Source organism: Rhinolophus ferrumequinum, chromosome 25, assembly GCF_004115265.2.
Source record: "Rhinolophus ferrumequinum isolate MPI-CBG mRhiFer1 chromosome 25, mRhiFer1_v1.p, whole genome shotgun sequence".
Classification (NCBI taxonomy): domain Eukaryota; kingdom Metazoa; phylum Chordata; class Mammalia; order Chiroptera; family Rhinolophidae; genus Rhinolophus; species Rhinolophus ferrumequinum.
This window is the reverse complement of record NC_046308.1, coordinates 24,514,220-24,538,114: the sequence shown is the minus strand read 5'-3', so window position 1 is coordinate 24,538,114 and position 23,895 is coordinate 24,514,220. Positions and strand designations below refer to the sequence as shown.

The following is a 23,895-nucleotide window of genomic DNA, read 5'->3' as shown; positions in this document are numbered from 1 at the left end:
CTTCCGCTTCCCTGGTACCAAGAGTCGACTGCTATTAACAGTGTAGTAAAGAAAGTAATACTGCCTAAGAAAATCTTTCAGTCTTTAAAACTAACTTCACTTTTTTTCTTCAGAACCTAAATTATAACTTAAGTCCAAAGTTAAATATTTTATTAAATGTCCACTGTAGTTCCTACTTCAGAAGCATTAAAAACAATATTATCTTAAGGCTCAGAAGGATTAAAAAACTACACTAAACTTCACCGCAGCATTCCCCTAACTCAGTTTATTGGTAAGCAAGCACGCGGTGCAAGGCTGCCCTTTCCAGAAAACACATAAAGTGTGCGGCCTCCCTCCGGCCATCAGAGTGACATCAATCCACTCACCTGCTAGGGCTGGGTCAGTCAGAGGGTGAATGCGAGACCCTCAGCTCAACTCTGCAGCGCTAGGGCCTCAGAGGTGCAGCCAGGCGCTCTGCTACCCTGGAACCCCAGGGCTCTCCTGGGCCCACAAGCTGGCACGTGGACCAGGACAGTGATGCAGCGTGCTGAGGTCGCCAGAGGTGGCATGGTTCTGTTCCCAGCAGAGGGGGTGGTGTCTGTGGGGAAGGGAGCCAGGCTGGGGTTGGTAGGGGAGCTGCAGGAGACAGCTGGTGCCAAGGCACAGGGAGTCCTGGGTGCCATCTGGAGCCTGGCTCCATCCTGGGGGCAACGAGGAGCAACCATGGGTGAGGTGACTCTCATGCCACATTTCAGTCCCTATTTGAGAAAGGAGACTGACCCCTGTGCCAGGCATAGTTCCTGTGCCCAAAGCGTAGGAAGAGTACTCTAGGCCAGAGAGCCAAGGGGTTCAAAGAGGCTCTGATGCCTGGGCAGGAGCCCTCACGTACAGTGAAGATCAGAACTGACTGCTCTGCTAACCAGGGAGGTTACACAGACAAGAAAACTGAAGACGAATGAAACTCCCCCCTGGAGGGGCACACGTGTTCCAGCACCGAGGCAGGAGCCCGTACAGGAGACGATGGAGCCTCCAGGCAGACCTGTCCAACAGGTGTTGAGGCCACAGCTCTGGAGCTGTGACTGGTCCTGAGACACAGGGCTAGAACCCATTAGCAAGGTGGTAGTCCCAAAACCAAAGAAGAGAGGCTGCGCAGAAAGGGAACACAGAAAAAGAGCTGAGGAAGCAACTCGGAGAAGCTTTACTCCAGAGGAAGCATGACAAAACTAGCAGTGAAGGCAGCTCAGAAGGGCAATCTGAAAACCCAGACGTCTGCAGGAGGGCTGAGCACCCGAGCAGGAGAATCACGTGCAGGCACACACACGTGAATATGCCGTGTACATGGGTGCACATACACATACAAACATGTCCATCTATGCACACGGGGCAACTTGACTAGTTGGATGGTCTGGAGCCATCAGACATCACTCATTTAAGAAGTTTACAGTGAAGGGATAGAGCATGGTGGTTGTATTTTGAAGGTGACACAATATAAAAATCAGACACTTGTTTAGATTTAATCATTTCATTCAACAAATACTGACCGTCTACTCCGAGGGAGACACTACCATAAACAAGAGACAAGGTCCCCACCACCTGGACAGTTGGAAGGGCAATGACCACTGAACTGTCTGTCACTCTATTCCTAGATTCTAGAGTGACCACTGAACTGTCACTCTATGCCTAGATTCTAAGACATCCTTATGTTCTGATTTCAATGGGAACTTAACATGATACTTCCCCCCGAGATGTGTCTGTGAAAGGTGCTAAGGATGAAGGAAATGCAGGACATAGATAATGACAGACTCTGAACTGCAAGTAAATGCTGAGGAGGCTGCAGCCAGACAGGCACCTGGAACACTGAGTGGAGTAAGGCCAGTCTCCTGGCAACCAAGAAAGATCATTTAAGAGAAGGACAGGCAGGTCAGCACGCCCAGCGCTACAGAACACAGCTCAGACCTGGATCAAACCCTCAGCACCTGGCACGTCTGCACAGACCCCAAGAGCCAATCTGTGATTCTAGGGGGCTAAAACAGCTAAAATGAAGACATGAGGAGATGGAGGCATCGAAGACAAATGGCAGTACAGGACGGGGAACATCAGCTACCATGTTAAAAGGCTAAGGAGCAGCCACGTAGAAGCACAAAGCAAAATGACAATGATAATAACTGATGAAGGGAGACCTTTAAGAGGTGCACGGGGGGTGGGGGAGTCAGAGAGCTGTGGAGAGAGTGTGTGCGCTCCTTGGGAGATCAGGAAACTCTGCCCAGCCCCAGGGGGCAGTAGCTCAGAGCGCACAGCCCCACAGTGGGGCCGTCCTGGGCAAGTTCCTTGCTTTCCCTCTGCAAGCTTTCTCTAACTCATTCAACAAGTGTCTGCTGCGCACCTTCCACGTGGCGCACACATACCATCCCAGACTCTAAGGACACAAGACAGACACACAAGACCCACAGAGCTCACATTTTAGCAGGAGAGATGATCAAGTAACAACTAAGAAAAACTGAGACATGGTCAAGAAAAAACAAAGCGAGGGGTTAGGGAAGGGGAGGCATCTTCAGGAAGGGTGAACAGCGAAAGCCTCACAGCCAGCATCCATCTGAAGGCAAGGAGAGCCAGGTGGGTAGTGTGGGGTGTGAGGAGGGGACAGTCCAGGCAACCCAGAGAAGAGCAAAGCCCTGGGGTAGGAGTATGGCAGGTGACAGCAACGTGCTGAGGAGGCATGACAGGCGGCCATGCCAGTGAGGGCCAGCAAGACTAGGACTCTGGCTCTTCTCTTGAGAGAGATGGGCCACCAGACAGGGGGTCAAAGCAGTGAGGTCGCATGAACCAAGGGCAGCAGTGGCAGCCAATCCTCAGCCAGACCCTGTCCTGAGCGCTTTATACATCTCCACTCAACAGTTCTCACACAGCATTGTGAGAATGGGTAAGCAACTTGCTCAAGGTCACACAGCTAGAAAGTGGTGCAGCTGCTTCACCACCCAGGCAAGCTGGTTCCTGTCTGTACTGCCTCAGTTTTACACTACCTTGCAGTTTAAAAGCACCACTCTGCATTCAGAAAAACTATAGCAGGAGGATGGGGAGAGGAGCAAGAGTGTGAGCAAAGAAGAATTAAGAGGCTCAGGTGGCTGGGACCAGCATGTTAAGATGGTGAGAAATGGTCCTGAGGGTTGCATGGAGGCCTAAGTGGCTCCAAACCAAGGACAGAGCTGGCATGCGCTGAGGTGGTGAAGGCAGCATGAGGAGTGTTTTGGGGTGAGTCAAGACTGGGATTTAGGTTTGGTCAGGGCTACTTGGCATCAAAGTAACACATGGAGATGGGGAAGAGGCAGCTAGAAAGGTGAGGCTGCAGCTCAGATGGGAAGCTGGGGCTGGAGATGGAGATGTCAAGGAGACAGCATTAAAACCAGGAGGCTGGATGAGATCGCCAAGGAGGGGAGGGCAGCTACAAGAGGCCCTGACCAAGCAAACCAGTCAGGTATTTCCTACCTCCAAGGTCACCATCAGACTATAAAACAACCCTTGGGAACTGCCCCACACAGTGCCTAGCCACACGAAGGGCTCAAAAGACGGTTCTCCCGCCAATGGCTTCATTACTGCTTCAGCTGATTGAACACACGGATATAGAGCTTTCTTGGCAACTGGATGGTAAGCCAGCAGCAGACTCATAGCAGGCTCCCCTGGATCTCTGACACTGGGGTAAAACCAATATGCCTGGACAGTGCCCTTGGCTGGAGTCCCCTTGCTGGGCTGGCATGGAGGTACTGGCTGTGACAGTCCAGTGAGTGGCTACTGCCTTTAGGTCAGGCCTCTCCTGCTGCAGCTTCCCGCCCAACCCAGCGGCAGTATGACCTCATCCATTCCTTTTGTCATCCTCCAACGGGCCTCACATCCCCGTACTCACAGGCAGCACCAATTATTGGCTATTCACTCCATTTGGTGAGTGAAGGCCTGCGACAGGGTTGCCTGTGGCCCTGTGACTGAGAGTCCATCCTGCTACCAGGAAACAAGAGGGTCCCGGCCTAGTGGTTGGTCTTGCAGTCACCAGCGCTCGACTGGACTGCCGTGCACGGGGTAGCAAGGTACATGCAAGCATGCAAAACCACAAATCAAACTTCTACCACGAGCAACCCAAGTCCATCGGCTGATACTTGACAGGTATCACTGTCAACAGGTTGCCACCTTCCATTTATTTCTATCATGATCATTGTTACAACAAAACAACATTCCGATTATCTACGTGATACTCAATCCATGAGCATGTGGTGAAGAAAAAGACTTGGGCGACTTCTCCGATTTCCCCAACTGTGTTACAGCCGGCAGGGTCCTAAGCGAGCAATACCCTGTTCATACCTTTCCCGCCTGAAAGCGACGCTACGGCTTCGGGCCCACAGGGCGAGGGGCTTCTTTACACTGGGGCTCTTTACCCAGGCAGAAGGCTACCGGCGTCGGTGCCACCTGAGCCCGGGGCCCGCCCCCCAGCCGCACCCCCCCGGGCGGGACCTCCGCCCCGCGCTCTTCGAGGCCCGCGGCCATGATGCTTCACAAAGGCCGGGACTCCGCGTGGCCAGGCCCACCTCGCGCCCTCCCGCCCGCCCTCCCTCCTCGCCGCCCGCGGCCCCCGGCCCGAGAGTGGAAGGGCGCGCCCTCACGCAGGCCGCAGCGCCCGCCCGCCGGCCCGCGGGGCGCCCCTCGCGCCCCGCACCTACCTCCGGCACCCGTGGCCTGCCCGAGCTGCCCGCAGCCCGACCACAATAGGGAGACCCTCACGGCCCAGCCGCCGCCGCCATCCAGAAAGGCCACCCAGGCTCTCCCCGGTCGGCGGGACCCGCCTGCCGCGCGGGCGAGCGGAGGGCGGACCTTGGCGGCGCGCGGCCAATCCCTGCGCGCGGCCGCCCCGTATTGGGGGTGACGCCAAGCGGGCTGCGGAGGCCACCAATCGGCCGCGCGGGGCGCTCGCGGCCTCGGCGCGCGGCCCAATAGCGCGGCCGCGCGGGCGGGACCAGGCGCTGAGGCCACGGCCGCGGTAACGGTCCCCGCCCGGGCGGGGCTCGCCTCGCGGAGGGCGATGGCCGCGATGAGCGCCGGGAACGGGGAACGCGGGGAATGCCGGGAACAGATGAACGCGGGATGCGCGGGGGACGCCGGGAACGGGGCAGCGCGGGGGCTGCCGGGAGCAGAGGGCGCTCGCGGCCGTCCCGGTCCAGGCAGTACGGAGGAGGCCGTTGACACACAGGCATTTTCCAATTAAAAGCATTGAATGTAATCAGGAAAAAAGGAGAAGTATGTTCAATTGTCTGGCACTTTTTCATTTGCTAATACTGTATCAGGAGCCTCAGAAAAGGGAAGGTGTAAGGAAATGGAGAAGGGACCACTCTTCCTTAATTAGGCCAGAATTCCAGTAAATGTAGAAGGAATGATGAAAGAAAATATACCATTTGGCAGCCAGCACATTAACTGCTGCAGACAAAAACTATGGATGTTAAAGATATTGGGCTGAAGTATGAGGGGGCGGGTTGTTTTACAAAGTTACAAAGTTTCTCCCCCAAGATACTTAGTAACTGCAAAGGAAAAATGGTAACTTTACAGTGGAAAAACCTCAGACACCACCTTACCCAAGTGAGTCACCAGTAAATGTATACACATATCCAAACTTATCAAGTTATATATACTCTTTAAGGATGTGTGTTGCATTGTATATTAATTATCTCAATAAAAATGAAAAAAAGCACCAGGAAAGAGATGCTGTGGGCCTCCTGAGGACATACGGGGTGGGACAATTAAGTTCTCGAACTCATCCTAGAAAAAGTGCTACATACCTCATTGCTGAATATGACTATGCTCACTTTGAAGTACTCCCCTTGGGAAGCTATGCACCGATGCGAGCACCTAGTCTACCCTTCAAAGCAATTCTGGAACGCTTTTTCTGGAATGGCCATCAGAGCTGACGTCATATTACGCTTGATGTCCTGAATGTCATCAAAATGTTTCCCTTTCAATATTTCCTTTATCTTTGAGTAAAGAAAGAAGTCACTGGGGGCCAGATCAAGTGAGTAGGGAGGGTGTTCCAATAGTTATTTGTTTACTGGCTAAATCTCCCTCACAGTGCCCTGTGAGCTGGTGCATTGTCGTGATACAAGAGCCATGAATTAATTGTTGGTGAAAAGTTCAGGTCGTCTAACTTTTTCACGCAGCCTTTTCAGCACTTTCACATAGTAAATTTGGTTAACCGTTTGTCCAGTTGGTACATATTCATAATGAATAATCCCTCTGATATCAAAAAAGTTGAGCAATATCATTTTAACAAGTTCATGAACTTAAGTGTCAGATCTCGTATATCACTGGTATTAATGCACAAAGGCAAAACCTGAATGTAATCCTGAAGAAAGATCAGACAAACCCAAATGAGGGACATTCAACCAAAAAACTGGCTGGTATTTTTTCAAGTATCAAGATCATGCAAGTCAAAGACTGAGGAGCTGTCTTCGATTAAAGGAGACACAAGTAATTATGACGTGGGATCTGGATCTTAGATTGGAATCTAGTTTAGGAATGGGATATTAGACAGTTGGTAAAATTCAAATAATGTCTGTAGATCGTTTAATATTGTATCAATGCTAATTTTCTGGTTGTAATCATTTTACTGTGGTTAGGTAAAGTTAACATTTGGGGGAACTGGATGAAGGATATTGGAATTCTTTGTTCAATTTTTTCAAGTTTGTAGCAAGTTGAAATCATTTCAAAATGAAAAGGTTAGGAAAAAGCAGGGAAGAGGGAGTGTTGCAAGTGAGAAAGCTGCAGGACTACCTAGGCCGTTCCCTCCCTTCCTGCCCCCTCAGTGGGTAGCACCAGGCACCTCACAGTGAGCATCAAGCCCTGTGAGGGTCTGGTTTCTGGGCTCAGCCTGCTGCTGGCCTTGGCCCAGTACAGTCAGAGCCCATGGGAACCCTCAGCACACCACCACCCAGCCATAACCACCTCTCCACACTTCCATACTTGCTGAGTTGGAGGCCCCACTTGCCCCAATCAGACATGAGACCTCAGATCTGCACCCTACAGCCAGCTTCCCACATGGCCTGGGACCAACTGAGTGACAAAGACCCTCACCACAGGACACCTCGCAAAGTCCCCACCTATATGCAGCCTCAGAGTCACAAGATGGATGCCTGAAAGCTGGAACTCCAGCCCAAACTGGGGAAGGAAATTTTTCCCTCTGGGCTCCTGTGTTTTCACCTCAATCCAGCTCACCCAAGAGCCAAACCTCTGATGAAGGGCCTGGATGATACCTTAGCCACGTGATCAAGGTCACCAACAAATGCATACACATGCAAATTTATCAAAATATGCGATCTAGGGGTGTCTCTGAGGACAGAAGGCCAGGAGCCCAGGTCTGCCAGCATGAGACCTGAGGTCAGGCTGCATTCCGGGGATGGTCATGCTTGCCTCGGCATCAGTCAGCCCCACACCTCCAGCCTGCATGCTTGGACACCTCAACTCGGCCATTTTGGAGCCAGAGAGCAGGAGAAGCTCATCTGAGAAGGGGGTAATTCCCCATCCACCTGGGAGAAGAGGACCCATGTTGGGAACTCAGGGGTAAGATGCATCTGGTGACAAGCACAGAGAATTGGCTAAGCCATGCCAACGTCAGGCCCAGGCCTTCCTGGATGGCATGTCAAAAGCACTTCTAGAAGGTGTCAGCTTCTTAGGGTCCTTATACCCTTCTAATAGCACAGGGGCCTCACTTCAAGGGACTCACCTAAATAAATGAAGCCTTGGGAAGCACCAGCACTGCCATCCTTTGTTCAAATGTCTACCTGGCCTAGGCATCAGGATTCAGCAGTGGGCAAGAGAGGAAAAGTCCTAACTTCCTGGAGCTCTACTTCCGACAGGGTGACATACAAGGAACAATGAAAATACATACGAGTAGTGCATCAGATAGTGCTGCTATAGAGAAAGAGCAGGGGACAAGGCAGGGAAAATTGCAACTTCAGATGGGATGCCCCCCACCCCAAGACTTTAGCAAAGACCTATGGGATATGAGGGAGAGTGTGGTTAGGAGGAGTTATTCAGGCAGACGGTATAGCAAGTGCAAAGGCCCTGGGGTAGGAGCTGTGCAGAAAGCGTGACCATGCCCGGGGCAGGGGCTGGAGCAAGTGACGTGAAGGTAGGAGAGGTGCCGGGCAACAGGGTGAGACCAGTATGGGAGGGCTGTGGGCCCACGGGGGCAGGCACGCCAAGGTCCAGTGTCCTCCTGCTTCTTCCTGGCTTCATGGCTCTGTCTCCCCACCTGCCTGGGAACTGAGAGACTGTTACAGTGTCTCCCCAAGCCTCGGTTTCCTCATCTGTAAAGTGAAGGTCACAACTGTATTATTTTGCTAGGACTGCCATAACAAAGTATCACAAATGAGTGGCTTAAACAACAGAAATTTATGCTGCCACTTCTGAAGGCCAGAAGTCTGAGATCGAGGGGCCATCCTCCCTCTGAAGGCACCAGGGAAGGATCTATTCCAGGCCTCTTTCCCAGCTTCTGGTAGTTTCTTGGCGTGTGGCAGCATAGCTCCTGTCTTCATAGGGCGTTCTCCCTGCATGTGTGTCTGTCCCTGTGTGCAAATTTTCCCTTTTTTATAAGGACACCAGTCATATTGGATTAGGGCCCACCCTAATGACCTTATTTTATTTTGATTATCTCTGTAAAAACCCTAATAAGGTCCCATTCTGAGGTCCTAGAGTTAGGACTACAACACATCTTTTTGGGGTACAAAACTCAACCATTACCATCACAGAACTACACCCTGAGGTGTTCCTTCGTGGGGGGGGGCAGATTGTTGGGGAACCCTGGGCAGGCTGGGTGCAGAGGGGTCTATGACAAGGGTGGAGAAGCTTTCCCTGGATGCCCCACCCCTGGGGCAGAGGTGAACATCTGCAGAGGCTTTTCAGTGGCTCTACACCCAGCCCAGCAGTACCCCACGAGTGGACATTCCTGGCCAGAGCGGGTGCTGGCATGGGGCACTGGTTCATGCTGTGGGGTGGCCTGCTGAGGCAGACAAAGGCCGTTGGGCGTCAGCAGTGCCTGAGCTGGGAGCCTGGCTCCTTGAGGCTCAGCCAGACACTTGTAGGACTTGGGACCGGTTTCCTCTTGGGCATGAGGGCATGGGCTATGTCACTGCTTTGAACCACCTTCAAGCCTGGGTGCTGTGCTCAAGCACTTTTCTTTTGAGTTCAAAGTGAGTCAAGGAGGGCATCAGGCCCCTGAGGGTGGTCGGGGTGGGAAAGAGGAAGGGCAGAGGAGGCAATTCGGGCCTGATGTAGGTCCATACCCCACCTCAAGCTCCCATTGCGCTGACAAGGCCAAGTTGGCGGTCAGCTACAGAAGCAGAGGGAAGCCTGGGTCTTGGCATCAGATACGTGGGACCCCCTTATGCTTGGCCCTGGCTGGGGACAGAGACTCCCAAATGCTTGCCCAAAACCAGAGTTCTGGGGTTGAGACAGGCTCTACTTGCCCTCTTACGCTGACACCCACCACATCCCCTGGCCTCCCTGGTCCACACCAAGTGCGCGCCTGCTTACACCGATCCCTCAGGGAGTTCCCAGAGGCTCCCACTGCACCTGGATAAATCCCTGGCTCCTCTGCCCAGCTTAGGAGGCCCTATTACCAGCACCTACTGTGCACACAGTCTCTCTCGCACCCTGTCCTCTGGCCAAGGACCCTCAGGCTTCCATCATGGTACCCAGGAGGCCATATGCAAAAGGAGAAAGTGGAAAGAGCCTTGTGCCAGTATCTGTACCACGGGAGCTCCTGCAGGCTGGGAGAGCAGCCCCCTACCCCACCCACACAACAGTTCCCGTCTTCTCTATCACACAAGTTAAGACTTGGAATGCATGGACTCACCACAGCCTCAGGTTTTATTATCAACATCTCACTTCAAGTACAGATTCCTATGAAGTCTGACTCCCCAGGGAAAAGGGAAGGGCAGGGGCTTGTTGTGTCCCTTCGCTGAGGTAGGCCTGCCCAGGACCCATGGCCCCCAATGGAAAGCAGGCCTGACAGGTTGCAGAGGTGCCCAGCACACACAGGACCCCTAATATATGCAAGACCACCCCCCACAGGATAGCCCTATGCACACAGGACCTCCTGGCGCACACAGGACCCCTGGTGTATGCAGAACCACCCCCCACAGGACAGCCCTATGCACACTGGACCCCCTAGTGCACACAGGACCACTGGATCCACCAACCAGACTCTGCTTCTGTTACGAGAGTAGGTTTTTCTCAGGTCTTCCTCATTTCTCATTCCAAATGTGGCTTGTCTCTCCAAGAGCAGGTCTGGTTGTCAGGAACTGGACTATACCCACGAGAGGAGGAGGCTCTTCGAAACAAAGGTCTACTCCTATTGTTTTGATCAAAGCAAAGACCCACTGGAGAGATGAACATGCAGGTGTGTGAGGCATACCTCTGCCTGTCTGGCACGTACACACGTATGTGTGTCCCAGCATGTGTGCACACATCTGTTGCCTGTGCATGTGTATGTGTATGCCTGTGTGCATGCCCTGTGGGTGTCCATGCGTGCCTGTGCACCTGTAGGTATATATGTAAGCACGTGCCTGCATGTGTGTCTCTATGCACGGGCAGGGGTAGGTCCAGATGCATTCACACATGCACAGCACACCTGGGTCTACCCCTGACCTGGCTGTGGGATTCTGTCACTCCCACTAGCATAAGAGTGGACCTCGAGCTGGATACAGGGACACAGATGGATCACACACAAATCAGAGGGCCCTGGTCCTGGGGCATACTGGCTGAGTCACAGGCAGGGCATGTGCTGTGGAAGATTCCCATCCACCCCTCAAGGCAGGGCCACTGGCCACTCCCAGGGGTGGGACTTAGCTCTGCAGCCTAAACTCATGGGTGCTGGTCTCCCAGCGGGAAGGATCCTTGTCCAGCATGCTGCGCTCTGTGAAGGTCACATGCCCGTCTGCATCCACAAGGATGATCGTGTTGGTTCTGAAAGAGAGCATGGGGCCCATGTTCAGCCCGCTGCCCTTGGCCACCTGTCAGAGCTCCAATTCGGGGAGAAGGGTCAAGCCCACTACACCTGGGGCCCGTGCTAGGCACTCAGCCCGGCTGGAGGCAGGTCACAAATAAGCAGCAGCCTCCGCCTTTGGGGAGTGGAGGGGCCCGTCTGGGGCAACTGGGCACCGAGTCTGGTGGGGCCTGGAGCTCCCCAGCTGGCCATACAGGCCCATGCTCGGCGAGTCCTGTCGCCTCCACTCTGAAACAGCCCAGCCTGCCCTGCCCTCTGCAGCGCAAGCCCCAACTGCCCACCACTCTCACCAGGGTGGGCCCTGGGCTGACCATGCATGGCTCCACTCAGACACCGCCCCCCCAGGCTCTCGGGCAATAGCCTAGCACCACTACCAGTGGCTACCCAGACATTTGGCCATGCTCAGCTCTTCCAAAAGGTTAAGCTGTCAACTGCTTGGGGACTAGGTCTTCCCCACCTGGAAACCTCCCTCCGGTCCTTCCTCACTATCCCCACCACCCTGTCCCAAAGGCTCAGTACACCTTCTCTCCTCCTGTCTGGCCTCCTCACGGTACGTACTCACTTTGTTAACACCCGTATCCCACTGATGGAGGGCGGGCACTGGGTCCCCAAGCAGTCCCAGCGCATGCAAGCTGACACCCAGGGTGGGCACATGCATACTGAAGGCTGGGAGCCCCAGTCAAGGTGGGACCCAGAAGCCATGCTCCCAGCCAGGGAGCAGACCTGACGCTCTGCTTCACGCATCAAGTACCCGCGAGCACACTAGTTAGTCACAAAAGTAAGCCAATGATAGACGAGGGGCTTGAAGGAAATGATAGCCCTGCCGAGGGCAAAGCTAGCCCAGACGGAAGGGATGCCATTCAGGCATGCAACCCACAGGCCCTGGGGTATCAGTGCCAGGTGTTCATATCATACTGGCCTTGCCCCAGCCAGAGGGCTCAAAGCTGTCATTTCCTGAAGGCAGGCAGACTCGGGGGGCCTGCTGCCCTCTCAGTCAGCAGAGCATCAGCCCCCGCCTGACGCCCTCAGCCACATCACCACAGCAGGGTTGGCTCACAGCCTCTTGGGAGAGCTACCTCCTCACCTGCATGGAGCAGCAAAACCCAACCCCTCCCACTGCAGGGAGAGAAGGAGCCTGGCTCACTCAATCTCAAATGACCTAAACCCAAAAACGAGGTGTATATGTGACATCACCCTGACATCAGTCAGCACTTGTCATGGCTCAAACACCTGAGTACTCAAGTTCCTGAGTACTTGGCGGCCATGGGCCCCCAAGGGCAAGGCCCATCTATTACAGTCACTGCAGGTCCTCAGCCTGGCACAAGGCTGGCACCCAGGAGCCCAGTATAAGTCCAGCTTAGGAAGATATGGCTACACATGAGGTTACTCTCCACTTCCAAGCCAGGTGGGTCAGGCATGTGGCAGCAGCATTCCTGGAGTATCCTGGCTGGACCAGCAGCCTTCCCTCCTCTGTGTATCCCAGCCACCTCCAAGTATAGCATGTGGGCTGCCCTCTGATGGAGCCACATGGATGGGCCGGGCCTCCCTCCCTCCCAGGAGGGAGGAAGGCGGGAAAGGAATTTGCTGGGACAGCAGACACCCATGTCAACAGCTTCTCCCTCCTGGACATTTTCACCTTGTGGCAGGGACCAGTGGTTGTCCCTTTCCTGGGGAAAGATGACATCCCAGGCTGAGATGATCTAATCCCGTCCATGGTAACAAAGAGAACAGGACAGGCCCAGGGACATAAGGCAAGTGAAGGGAAAAGCCAGTCAGTGGACCTCCGGGCCCACAGGGATTTCCTGACATGAGTGTGTCCAACGACATTCCAGCCCCCTCATGGCTGTGTAGAGGGCAGGGAACAGCCTAGGACTCCTTCCTGGGAGGCAATGAAAGCCTCAGGGGCCTCTTGCCTGGTCTGCAGCACCCCTGGGAGCTGGTATCTGCTCACCCCACAGCCCCCCGAGGTACAATGGCAGCTGCTTCTAATAAAGCAGAGGCTCTGGGATCCATGGAACTCAGATAAAGTCAGGTTCCTCATGGGACAGGACTGGATGCGCCAAGCAGCCCACCATACCTGGTGCCATAGTCTGGGCAACGCACACACACAGCTGCATATTTGTTCAGAATGGGCTGCACGTACTCCCTGCCCTGGTCCTCGATGGCCGGGTCCGGCAACTGCCTGGAAGGACAGAGTAAGGGTTACCACCAGCCTGTGTTGCCCACCTGTGGCCCTATCTATGTGCCTGAGGAGCCCACCAGCCTCGGAAGAGCTATTTTGTGCACTTTACTGCTCAAGGCATCAAACCTCTATCAAGACTTTCATGTAGGACCCCATCACTGGGCCTGGGCTGCTGGACAGTGATCTCTGGGCCAGCTCCCCATGCCAGGGCCACCAGGAGCTTTCCCAGGACCCAGGACCCCAAAGACATGAGCATCTGTGTGCTGAGAAGGCTCTGCTGGATCTGAAAATCCCTGCAATCTGTTTGGTCAGAGCTGTGCAGGGCCACGTGGTGGGGGGAGGGCAGAAACTACCACAGGAGTGAGCTTGCCTTCTCGTCTCAGCGGGGCCTGGGTGGTGAGGGCACTTCGGCCAGGGTCACAGCTGAGAGGTGCAGTCACCTGGCCACACACGCTCCCTTCCCATCCCAAGAGGTATCCTATGGGCATCTCTCCACTCGACCGGAGGCTGCTCAAGCCCTGCAGCTTGCTGGCCACTATAGCTGGTGCCAGGGCCAGAGCTATCAATAAGAGCAGCCAGGGCCTGTCATGGGCCAGCCAGGGCCATTGTCTGTCAAGACAATGACAGAGTTTCCCCAACTCTGTACTGAGTTGTGTCCTGGTTCACAGTTCAGAGAGGAGAGGTCGGGTGAACAAGGGACAGGGAGGGGCCTTAGGGGTGAGGAGCAGGAGGCAGGCCATGGGGGCTCCTTTAAGGGGCCACTGGGTATCTGGGCAGGATGTTGGTCTGGCCTGAGCGGGGTAGGGGAGGGATGCGTGGGCGGTATTGCTGTGTGGGAAGAAGGTAGCTTGGCCAGCATCGTGACCCCTGCTGGAATGGCCGCGATATGCCAGGGGGTGGCATCCCTGGGGCAGATGCCCTGCAGGGAAGTCAGGTCAGGGCCTCCTTTTCCCTAGGCAATTCCTGGGACAGGAGTGTCGGTGCCATGGCTGCTGGTGGGATAGCACATGGGGAGCACACCAGATGTATTCTGAGGCTGGTACTCTCTTCTATGGTTTGTTAAGCACCTGGAACCTTTTAAAATCTCCCACTAGCCCTCTGCGTGCAGACAGGGGAGCTTCCACGTACTTTCTGCCCCATGTGAGCCACACCAAGCCTCTGAGAGCACCGAGTTCCCTCGTGCACTCGGCCACAACTGCCCCATCTCCCATCATCAAAGGCCCCCCCATTGGAAATTTCAACTGCCCCCAGGAGCAGGCAGGAGGGGGGCAGAGGACAGTGTGTCAGTGTATCCATCAGGTTCCCCTGCAGCGAAGGAGCTGGCCCCAGTCACCTCCACAGGCCTCAAAGGGCCGCAGAGACTGCCTGCTTCTCTGCCCCAGGGCCAGAGTCATGGGCAGACGTTCTGCTCACCCCCGTGTGACCCACCCACTCACGCCTCCTCGTTGTTGAGCACGTCCAGGAGCTGGGCGATGAGGACATCCTTAGGGAGTGCCTGGCTCCGCTCCACAGCCTCCAGGAAAAGCCGTTTCCCAAAGCACAGCTTCCTCCAGGGCGTCTCCAGCAGCGCATTGCTCAGCCCATAGGTCCCTGAAGGGAGGGGGTCAGCCAGCCAGTGCAGAGGCCCCGCTGTCTGAATTTAGGGTAAACTCCCACCCACCCACCCAGCACCAGCCAAGGTACCAGGGACACAGCCAGGGGCACTGTGACCGGGCTGTCCCACACTCCAGCATTTTCTCTACATATATTCCCAACCCATCTACACAGGGAAAGGTGGAGAACTCAACATGGTGGGGTGCCTACAGGAGACCAAGAGGCACAGATGCCAAATGGCCTTGATAATAAGGAATAAACAACCTGAAATCCAACTGGGCAAAGGAAAAGAGAACCTTGAGAGGGAAACACCTCTCTATCTCACTTGTGTCTCTCTCTAAGCTACAAGAAAGCTGCAAGGTGTGGGTCTACCTAATATGTCAAGGGTGGGAGAATCGGCAGCCTGGAGGTCAGGAAGGCACCAGCCCTCAATCAGTCCTGACTCACATCAGTGGTTAGGGAACCCACTAAGTCAGGACAGCCCCGCTTAGTGGGCACAGGCAGGGTCTCCTCTACATACCGGAAGGGGCCCTGCAGGTAAGACTTAAGGTCTCGGCTCAAGTTTCTCAGAACAAGTTCTCAGTGGTTAACAGAAGGCATTACAAAAAAGAAAAGGGTTTCTCAAGTCAAAAAAAGGAGAGGCACAGCCTTGAGGTGGAGAGGCAATAGCAGGCAACAGGGACAGGTGAGCTCGGAGTCATGCGTCCTGAAAGATGCACCAAGGACAGGGAGCGGCCACTCTCTGCTGTGGCCAGACTTTCAGGGCAGGATCCTGACTGAGTATGATGTGACTCCACCCACTTCCCAGGAAGACAACCCTGGCTCTGCCAGGCCCCAGTAGCCACGCCACCAGTTCAGGGTATCACTGTGCTTTATCCAGCAGGAGCGACAGGAAAGGCCCCTCACCAGTGGTGCTGGGCACCTGGGTAGCCACATACAAAGAATGGAGTGAAACCCCTACCTCACACCATACACAAGAATCAATTCAAAATGTCTCAAAGACCTAAATACAAGAGCTATTAGAAGAAAACCTAGGGGAAATGCTACACAACCTTACATTAGACAATGATTTCTTAGCTATGACACCAAAAGCACAAGCAACAAAAGAAAAAAACAGGTAAAACGGACATCATCAAAATTTAAAATGATGTGCTTCAAAAGATACCGAGAAAGTGAAAATAAATCCCACAGAAGGGGAGACAATTTTTGCAAATCATGTATCTGATAAGGGGCTAGTAGCTAGAAAATATAAAGAATTACAACTCAATAATAAAAATACAAACAACGCAATTTAAAAATGGGCATACAAATCTGAATAGTCAGTTCTTCGAAGTAGATGCACAAATGGCTAAAAGCTGCTGACCATCATGAGCCATCAGGGACATGCAAACCGAAACCACAGTGAGTTACCACCTCACACCCACTAGGATGGTTGTAATAAAAAAGAGACAATGACAACTGTTGGCGAGGATTTCAAGAAACTAAAACCTCGTACACTGCTCTTGGGACTATGAAACGGCAAAGCTGCTTTGGAAAACAGTTTAGCAGTTTCTCAAAATGTTAAACAGTTATCTTATGATTCAGCAACTCCACTCCTAGGTATCCAAGAGAAATGGAAACGTGTCCACACAAAAACTTGTAACAAATGTCCATAGCCGCATTATCCACAATAGCCAAAAGGTAGAAATAAGCCCAACGTCCATCAAGGGATGAATGGAGAAACACAATGTAGAATATATGCACAATGGAATATTATTCAGCCATAAAAAGGAATTAAAGCCCTAATTCATGATACAATATGGACGAACTGTGAAAACATTACACTAAGTGAAAAAAGGCAGACACAAAAGGCCACACGTTATATCACTCCATTTATATAACATGTCCCGAATAGGCAAATCCAGAGACAGAAAATAGATTGGTGGTTGCCAGGCGCTGGAGAGAAGGGGGAATGGAAAGTAACCACTAATGAGTATGGTTTCTTTTTGAGGTGATGAAAATGTTAGATGGCAGTGATAGCTACACAACTTTGTGACTGTACTAAAATCTACTGAATAATGCACTTTAAATGGGTGAACCATGTGATATGTGAGTTACAGCTCAATAAAGCTGTTAGGGCTCAGGGATGAAACAACAGGATGTAGCTCAAAAGAATTTCTTCCAAGCAGAAATCTAGCCACAAGAAAGCATCTCCAGTCAGAGTCTCCAGCACTGAGAACTGAGGGCATTGCAGAAACAGTTTCCAGATGTTTCCACAAAGGCCTCTGGGCCAAGGCATAGAATTGGGGGTGGCGGGGGTCTCTGTGTCCTTTTGTGCCTTTTGGTTTCCAGTTCTCTCTAAGCAGTCATGGGTTCGGCACTGGGGAAGGCAGCCTAAGCTGTGGGCAGCCTGCCATGTGGACCAGGTACAGGCCACAGGCCATAAGGTACACAAATGGCCAAAAAGCGCAGTCCCAGGAGACAAATACGACAGGAACCTAGTCTCTGAAAAGTACAGAGGTGTCCCCATAGGAGCAGCCCCCACCCTGTCACCATGCACCAGAGCAGGCTCACCTGGCGCCAGGACAACAGGCTCCGGCTCCCCCCGGTTTCCATAGTAGCAGATGACATCTCCCTTTTCTGTGCTGTGAATAGGAGGGCAGAGAGGGTCAGACGGGGGCTATGGATCGTCTTGACCTCTCACTGCCCTGCAATCTCCACAGCCCCATTCCCAGTGACCCTGTCAGCATGGGGACAGTGGCCCGCTGCAGCCAGGACAGGGGCTAGTGAGGGCCCCAGTCTCTCAGGGGACTTGCAGGCAGGGTCATCGAGACCCCTGGTTCCCAACTCCTGGCTAACCACAGGGACCACTGGCCTGGGAGCGGTAGCATCTAGAAGACCTCACTGCCTCACTGGATAACCCACAGCATGGGCACTCGGAGGCCAAAGAGCAGTGACCAGTGCCGGGAGCTGAGCCCCGCACTCATGAAGGCCGGTGCCCTCCGTGAGGCCATCGCCCCCAGCCCCACAGCTGATCTCTGAGCACCTCTGGACTGGACAGGATGCCCCAGAGTGATAGTGGCTTCGAACAAAGCACCAAAGACCCCATTTTCCTCCTTTCTTATGCTGAGTGTGCATTTAAAAATAATTTAAAATGCTCCAGAGCTGAATGTGTTCCAGTTCCAAAATACCATAGTAAATCTTTCTGCTAAAACCTGGAATGCCTTTTCTGCAAACTAAAGAGGGACATTTTCTGGCCTGTGAGCCACCTTCCTGGTGGAACGCTAGACATGGAGACCCGAACCTTCGGGATGAACAAACATGGAGGAAATGCTGGCCAAGGAGTGCTGGGGAGTCCCACTGGCCAGCCCCATGCCAGCCCATTCCTCCTGCTCAATGCCACCCTCCAGGCAGGACCCCTGGCCCCCAAGTGGCTTCCCATTCTGCTCACATTCTTCCTCCCCACAGACCTTGACCCTTTTCTTAAGACGTCTAGCTAATGACTTCAGAGATTTTATTTACAGGCAAAAAGCTGGAAAGCATGAAGACCTGCAGGAGTGGGCACTCACTCCCACCATGCCTGGTTAGGTGGAGGGGGTCTGACACAGGGACAGGCAGTGATGGGGATGAGGCTCTCCTCTGGGCCTTGATACCCTCCTGGGACCCACCACCAGGGCTGCTGGCTGAACTCGGACTCTCTATAGCCTGGCTCCCTCTGACCTCTGACCCCTCTACGCTCTGGCCTGTCCTGGCATGCTCCTCGGGCAAAACCCTCTGGGTTCTCCTGGCCACCACCTGGCTGTGTCCCTGGGAGCCAGGACAGCTGCCCAGGCTCTGAGGGGCCTGAGCCCCCACCCCGCCCCCCACCAGCAGGAGCACCTGCCCATGTGTGCATCCACTCCGAGCACGAGGCTCTCATCACTCAGCCACTTGGCACAGCTGCTGAGCACCAAGTCCTGCTGGTGTCGCAGCTGAGGGGCTGGTCTCCCGAGCCAGGTCAGACACACACAGAATTACTAACAAAGTGATCACTAAGCCGACATGGAGGCCCCCCTTCCAGGAGCTGCTGAAGGGGTGAGCAGGCCAAAGCAGGGAAGAGAGGGCTCCAGGCAGCAAGTGCCAGTGCCAACACCAGCCTGAAGCCTTGGCCCTCCTCCTGCGGGGCACTGCATCCTCTGGACTGATGCCTCTATCTGCGAGGCAGGGGCAGGGGCCCAGCACACCACGTAGCAGGCCTGGGGCTCCCAGGCCCGGAAAGAGGCCTGTGGACATGCCCTTGTGGAAGGATGCAAGGTCAGAACAGGTATATGTTCATGGGCCAACAATAGAGCACTGACCGCCTACCCTGGGGAAAACATCCACCAACTTCTGGGGCTTTGGAGGGGGACAGAAAGGGAGCAAAGAGAGAGCGGGGAAGGGCAGGAGAAACGGAGGGCGGGAGGATGCTGACTTCACTGAGTGGCAAAAGACACAAAACCCCTGCAGTTCTCACATCCTTATCTCTAACTGACACTTCATATGGGCGGGAGCCCAGCACAGCAAGCCCGCGCTGGTTGGCGATGTAAGCTGCTCCTGCCAACACCTGAATCGACCGGCTACTCTCCAAGGCCCTTAGGTAGCAGAGGGTGAACACCCAGCCAGTCCCTCTCTACACTCTCCTCCCTTCGTGGCCACAGCACTGCTGCTCTCCTATCCAGCACATTCTACCACACACACTGAAACTGCCAACAGCATCAGCTCATCTGTCCAAAGACAGACCAGACAGGAGCTTGATATCCAGCCTACAGACTCCTGCAGCCCCCTTGTTCCTGTCCACTAGTGTCTGCTTGATGGCGCAGGGCACAGGCTCTGGGGTCCCTCCCGCTCCGCCCCAGGACACAAGGGTGCCACATGTCTCCGTGTCTCCCACTAGCCGGAGCCAAGCACCAACAATCACTTCATCTCAGGGCTCAGTGTCTGCAGTGGGAGGTCGACCACACTGATGCCAAAAGCAGTGCCTCTGCAGCTGGTGCCTGAGCTGGTGTGGGGCAGAGGCCAGGGTTCAGGCCCAGGCGCTGGAGAAATAAACACACACTGAGAAGCCAGGCAATGACCAGTGGCAACCAGCCTCAACTGGAAATGAGCAACTGGAAATGTGCACCTCCTAGCCTGGTGCACAACTGATGGGATGCAATTGCTGTCTCCGGGGGTATCAGGACCCCAGCACAGCACCAGGGGACCCCAGCTCCACCTTGCACATCTAGTGGTCATGGCCAGGTCACCTGCCTGTCTGAGCTCAGCTGCGTCAGGCACACAGGTGGCTGTGATGTGCTGAGCATTGCTCAGCATGCGGCCATCCAGATAACCACTGACTGCTACAGCTATTAGCCCCCTGCTGCACCTCTCTGTGTGCCCCACATGGGCCTGGCAAGACTCCAACTGCCACTTTCCCACAGGACTCGAGCCCTCTGCAGGGTTCCAGCAACCTGACTCCTCAATCTCAGAGCCCTGGGCTTCTCCCAGAACCTAAGACGAACCACGCTGCCCGCTCAGACCTAGCTCTCTGAAGATGCCACTGCAGGGCCCCAGCACTGAGTAGCACTCAACCACCACAGGGTCTCAGAGTACTCCAGAACACGGCCAGTTGTGTTTGCACCTTCCTTCTCCAACCTGGAGCATCTCTGCCCACCAGAAAGCAGGGCAAGTGAGGTATGGCTCAAAAACAGCGGGCTCTGCAGCCACAGATATGGGGAGAGGCCCTGGGGGCGGAGGGGCAGGTATGGGCAAGGGGCGCACCCTGGGCTAGGACAGCAGCCCTGCAGTCATGCTCTAGCTCTCTCACGGCAGGACCCAATAGCCCTTACATGGTCACAGGAAGCCCCCCCTTCAAAGATCTGCTTCCTGAGTCCCCACAACAGTGGGTCTGGGAGGGGCTCGGCTCTTGGGATGCTCACCACGCCTCTGGGGAGGCTGCCACCTAAGCTGAGTGGCGAGGCAGGAAGCCCACTTCCTGCTGCGCCCCTGACCCAGGCCTGGAGTCGCACTCGATGAGCTGCCATCCCTCCTCTGGTAGACCCACCTCAGGTCGGCTGCTATGAGGTTGAAGCCGTTGTACAGGTGGCCCTCTGCGGAGACTTTCTTCAGGTAGGTCAAGCTGTCCACGTCTGTGGTCAGAAAGTGGGCCACAAGTTCACCTGTGAGCAGGGGACAGACACCCATGGCCGAGGCAGTAGGCTTAGCCCCTCTCCCTGAGAGACTGATGGTCCTGCTTGGGCTGGCCATCTCATTGATCTGGCAGCCAAAAAGATCTGCATCAAGAACTATGTTTTTGTTGGCTTTAAAATTGTTTTCCTCCATTGTGTCCCCATATAGAAGTCCAGCATGAGGGAAAAAGTCTTCAGTAGAGACAATGTGTGTCTATGGAGCTGTCTTCCAAGGGGCACCTGCAAACATTAAACAGGTGGGAGACAATGACACAACAGTCAAGACTGACACTTTGGCCAGGGGACAAGTATGGAGCATGTTCCCTGAGAGCAGTGAAAGGTCTGTGCAGGTGGGTGTCATGTGGGCCAGGCTGAGGGTGGTTTCCACGGTGAGACTGCGGAGCCCAGGAAAAAGCCCGCCCCTCTTCCCCATTCCAGCTCCTCCTCCTGCTCTGCAGGTGCCCAAGGAAGGGCCTGCCCCGAGGCCCCACCCCAGACCAGCCCCCAGCCCCACCCCTGAGGCCCTGCTGCCATATCCCCGCTAAGCCAGCCCCTAGGCCCATCCCGCAGTACCTCGGCCCCTGGCGTCCCGGTCCAGCCGTGGCTGCAGGTAGTTGGTGAGGGCCGCCAGCTTCCCGCGTGTACTGATGCCCAGCCACGTGCCTCCTTCCCTGCCTTCCTCCATGTCAAGCCCTGGGAGGACACCAGCATCACCACCAGAAGTGCCCACTGCGCAGGCGCCAGCCCCACGCTGTCCCCACATCCTGGGGAGCCGCACTTCAGCCCCACAGCTCTGGCTGTGGAACAGGGGCTCTGACTCCGCAGAGTGCGTAGCCCCTGGGGCCCACCGGACACGTGGGAAATGCCCTCCCTGTGCCCCGCCCCACAGGACAACTGACACAGGCAGAAGCATCCTGTTGCTTGGGTCAGCGCTGGGCTGGGAGCAGAGCGCCAGCTCTGTTGTGAGGAACCTCGTCCTGGATCTGGTGCAGGCACTGGCTGCCCTCCCCGCACAGAATGCATGGGGCCCTCGCATTGGGCGCTTTACTAGGAGCCCAGTGCCACCAGCAAGTCCCATCCTCAGAGTAGAGGTTCTTCCGCGGTCAATGCGACACAATTCACCCGGCTCCATCATAGGTTCAGCCAGGCCCTTAAAGCCACAGAAGAGCGTCTTCCTAGACTAGAGAGTCATTTTACTTGAAGATTGGGATTAAGATGGCTAACTCATTAAAATGTTATTTTTATTACAAAGAAAGCAACAAAAGCTGTAAAGATCAAAAAGAAAGAAGTAAAACTGTCTTTATTTGTAGATGACAGGATTATATGTGAAGAAAATCCAAAAGGAATCTACCCAGCCCCCCAAAAATCTACTAGAACTAAGTAAATAGTAGCAAGAAATGAAAAATGAAAATTTAAATATACCATTTACAACAGCGCTAAATAATTTTTTTTAATACTTAGAAAAACATTTAAGGAAAAATGTGTAACACCTAAAGACTGAAAAACACAGAGCAGTACTGCAAGAACTCGAGCAGAACTACTTAATTGAGACGTGCCCTGTTCACCCACCAGAAGATTCAGTATTGTTAAGATGACAATTCTCCCCAAATGACCAAGAGAGTCAACACAATCCCAACTAAAATCCCAGCAGGCTTTTTGTTTTATAGAAATTAACAAGCTGACTCTAAAATGTATATGTATATACAAAGGACCAAGGATGGCCAAAGCAGTCCCGAAAAATTACAAAGCTGGAGGATTTACACTGCTTGATTTCAAGACTTGGTAAAAAGCTGCAGTAATCGAACAGTGTGGCACTGGCATCAAGACAGACACACAGATCAATGAAACACAAGAGAGTACATAATAGACCCATGCCCACATGTATGTGTTCAACTGATTTTCAACCAAGTTGTCATAGTAATGCAATAGGCAAAAGAGTATTCAGTAAATGATGCTGGAACAACTGGAGAAATGGGAAGGTATGTTTTTCAACCACTATCTCACACCATGTACAAAAATTAATGTGAAATAAATCATAGATCTAACCATAAAACCCAAAATCAGAAGGCTTCTAGAAGCAAACAGAGGAAAATATCTTTATGACCTAAGGGTAGGCAAAGACAAATAGAACAAACCATAAAAGGAAAGAGTAGACAAACTGCACTTCATTTAAATAAAATATTGTGCTCACCAAAACATATCATTAAGAAAATGAATAGGAAAAAAAAAATGAGTAGGCAATACATTTGTCCAACAAAGGACTCATATCCAGAACACACAAAGAACTACTACAAATCAACAATTAAAAAGTGAATGAAACTTCTACAATCCAGCCAATCAACAAGGACCAAATTTACCCTCATATATAAAACAACCAAAAAACTAAACAAATGACATGAAACAATGGGTTTCAAGACCCTGAACATCAGAAAACAAAGGTAACAATATCTGAGAGACAGGAAAGGAATGGGTTGAGTCCCACAATTGGACAGTCTCTGGGACACAGCACAGGGAAGGGGCCCAGCAGAGTTCAGCAGGCTCCCTGGCTGAGAAAAGGGGCTGAGAGTCTGGGGAGACCAAGGCAGCCAGAGTCTTGGGACAAAAGACCAGAGAGAAGACAGCACACAGAGAACCATGGACATCTGCTCAGTGCATGTGTGTGAGGAAACTACCCAAGGCCGGGAAAGAACCATCCAGGAGGATCAGAGGGGACGGTGCTCACACAGGGCCGGGAACAGTGCCTGTTCCCAGAAGCCAGCCTGGAAAACCCCAAGATTCAGGGGATACTGGGAAGAACAGAAAGAAGGATCTTGCTTCAGTATAGGGACTAATCAGCTTTGTTCTGGGCACTGCTTCAGACCTAGCACCTAACAAATCTAAAAAGCGAGACCCGAAACTGTTTCAGAGTAACTTACCTGTGTCCCAGAACAAAGCTCAAGAATATT

The 23,895-nt window shown here is 53.5% G+C and overlaps 2 protein-coding genes across 7 annotated transcripts in view; both read right to left on the bottom strand.

Annotated features, from left to right (window-relative positions):
* The window catches only part of DGCR8 (DGCR8 microprocessor complex subunit), a 34,280-nt gene extending 29,442 nt beyond the window's left edge, over positions 1-4,838 (bottom strand). For 2 of the 5 annotated variants that reach the window (XM_033097969.1, XM_033097973.1), the window contains exons 1-2: positions 4,683-4,837; positions 366-577 (exon numbers count right to left, since the gene is read on the bottom strand). The gene's annotated coding sequence lies outside the window, so the exon portion shown is untranslated. Of the gene's footprint in view, positions 1-365; positions 1,588-4,682 lie in introns of those variants that run through there. The other 3 variants (XM_033097972.1, XM_033097968.1, XM_033097970.1) reach the window with 3 other exon arrangements.
* Positions 4,839-9,849: 5,011 nt separating this feature from the next.
* TANGO2 (transport and golgi organization 2 homolog) overlaps positions 9,850-23,895 on the bottom strand; it is a 35,814-nt gene continuing 21,768 nt past the window's right edge. The window contains exons 4-9 of one of the 2 annotated variants that reach the window (XM_033097818.1): positions 21,524-21,643; positions 20,827-20,911; positions 17,343-17,413; positions 14,633-14,786; positions 13,092-13,196; positions 9,850-10,974 (exon numbers count right to left, since the gene is read on the bottom strand). In XM_033097818.1, the coding sequence (XP_032953709.1) occupies positions 10,854-10,974; positions 13,092-13,196; positions 14,633-14,786; positions 17,343-17,413; positions 20,827-20,911; positions 21,524-21,643 (656 nt within the window). In that variant the 3' untranslated portion in view covers positions 9,850-10,853. Of the gene's footprint in view, positions 10,975-13,091; positions 13,197-14,632; positions 14,787-17,342; positions 17,414-20,826; positions 20,942-21,523; positions 21,644-23,895 lie in introns of both variants that reach the window. The other variant, XM_033097817.1, reaches the window with a different exon arrangement.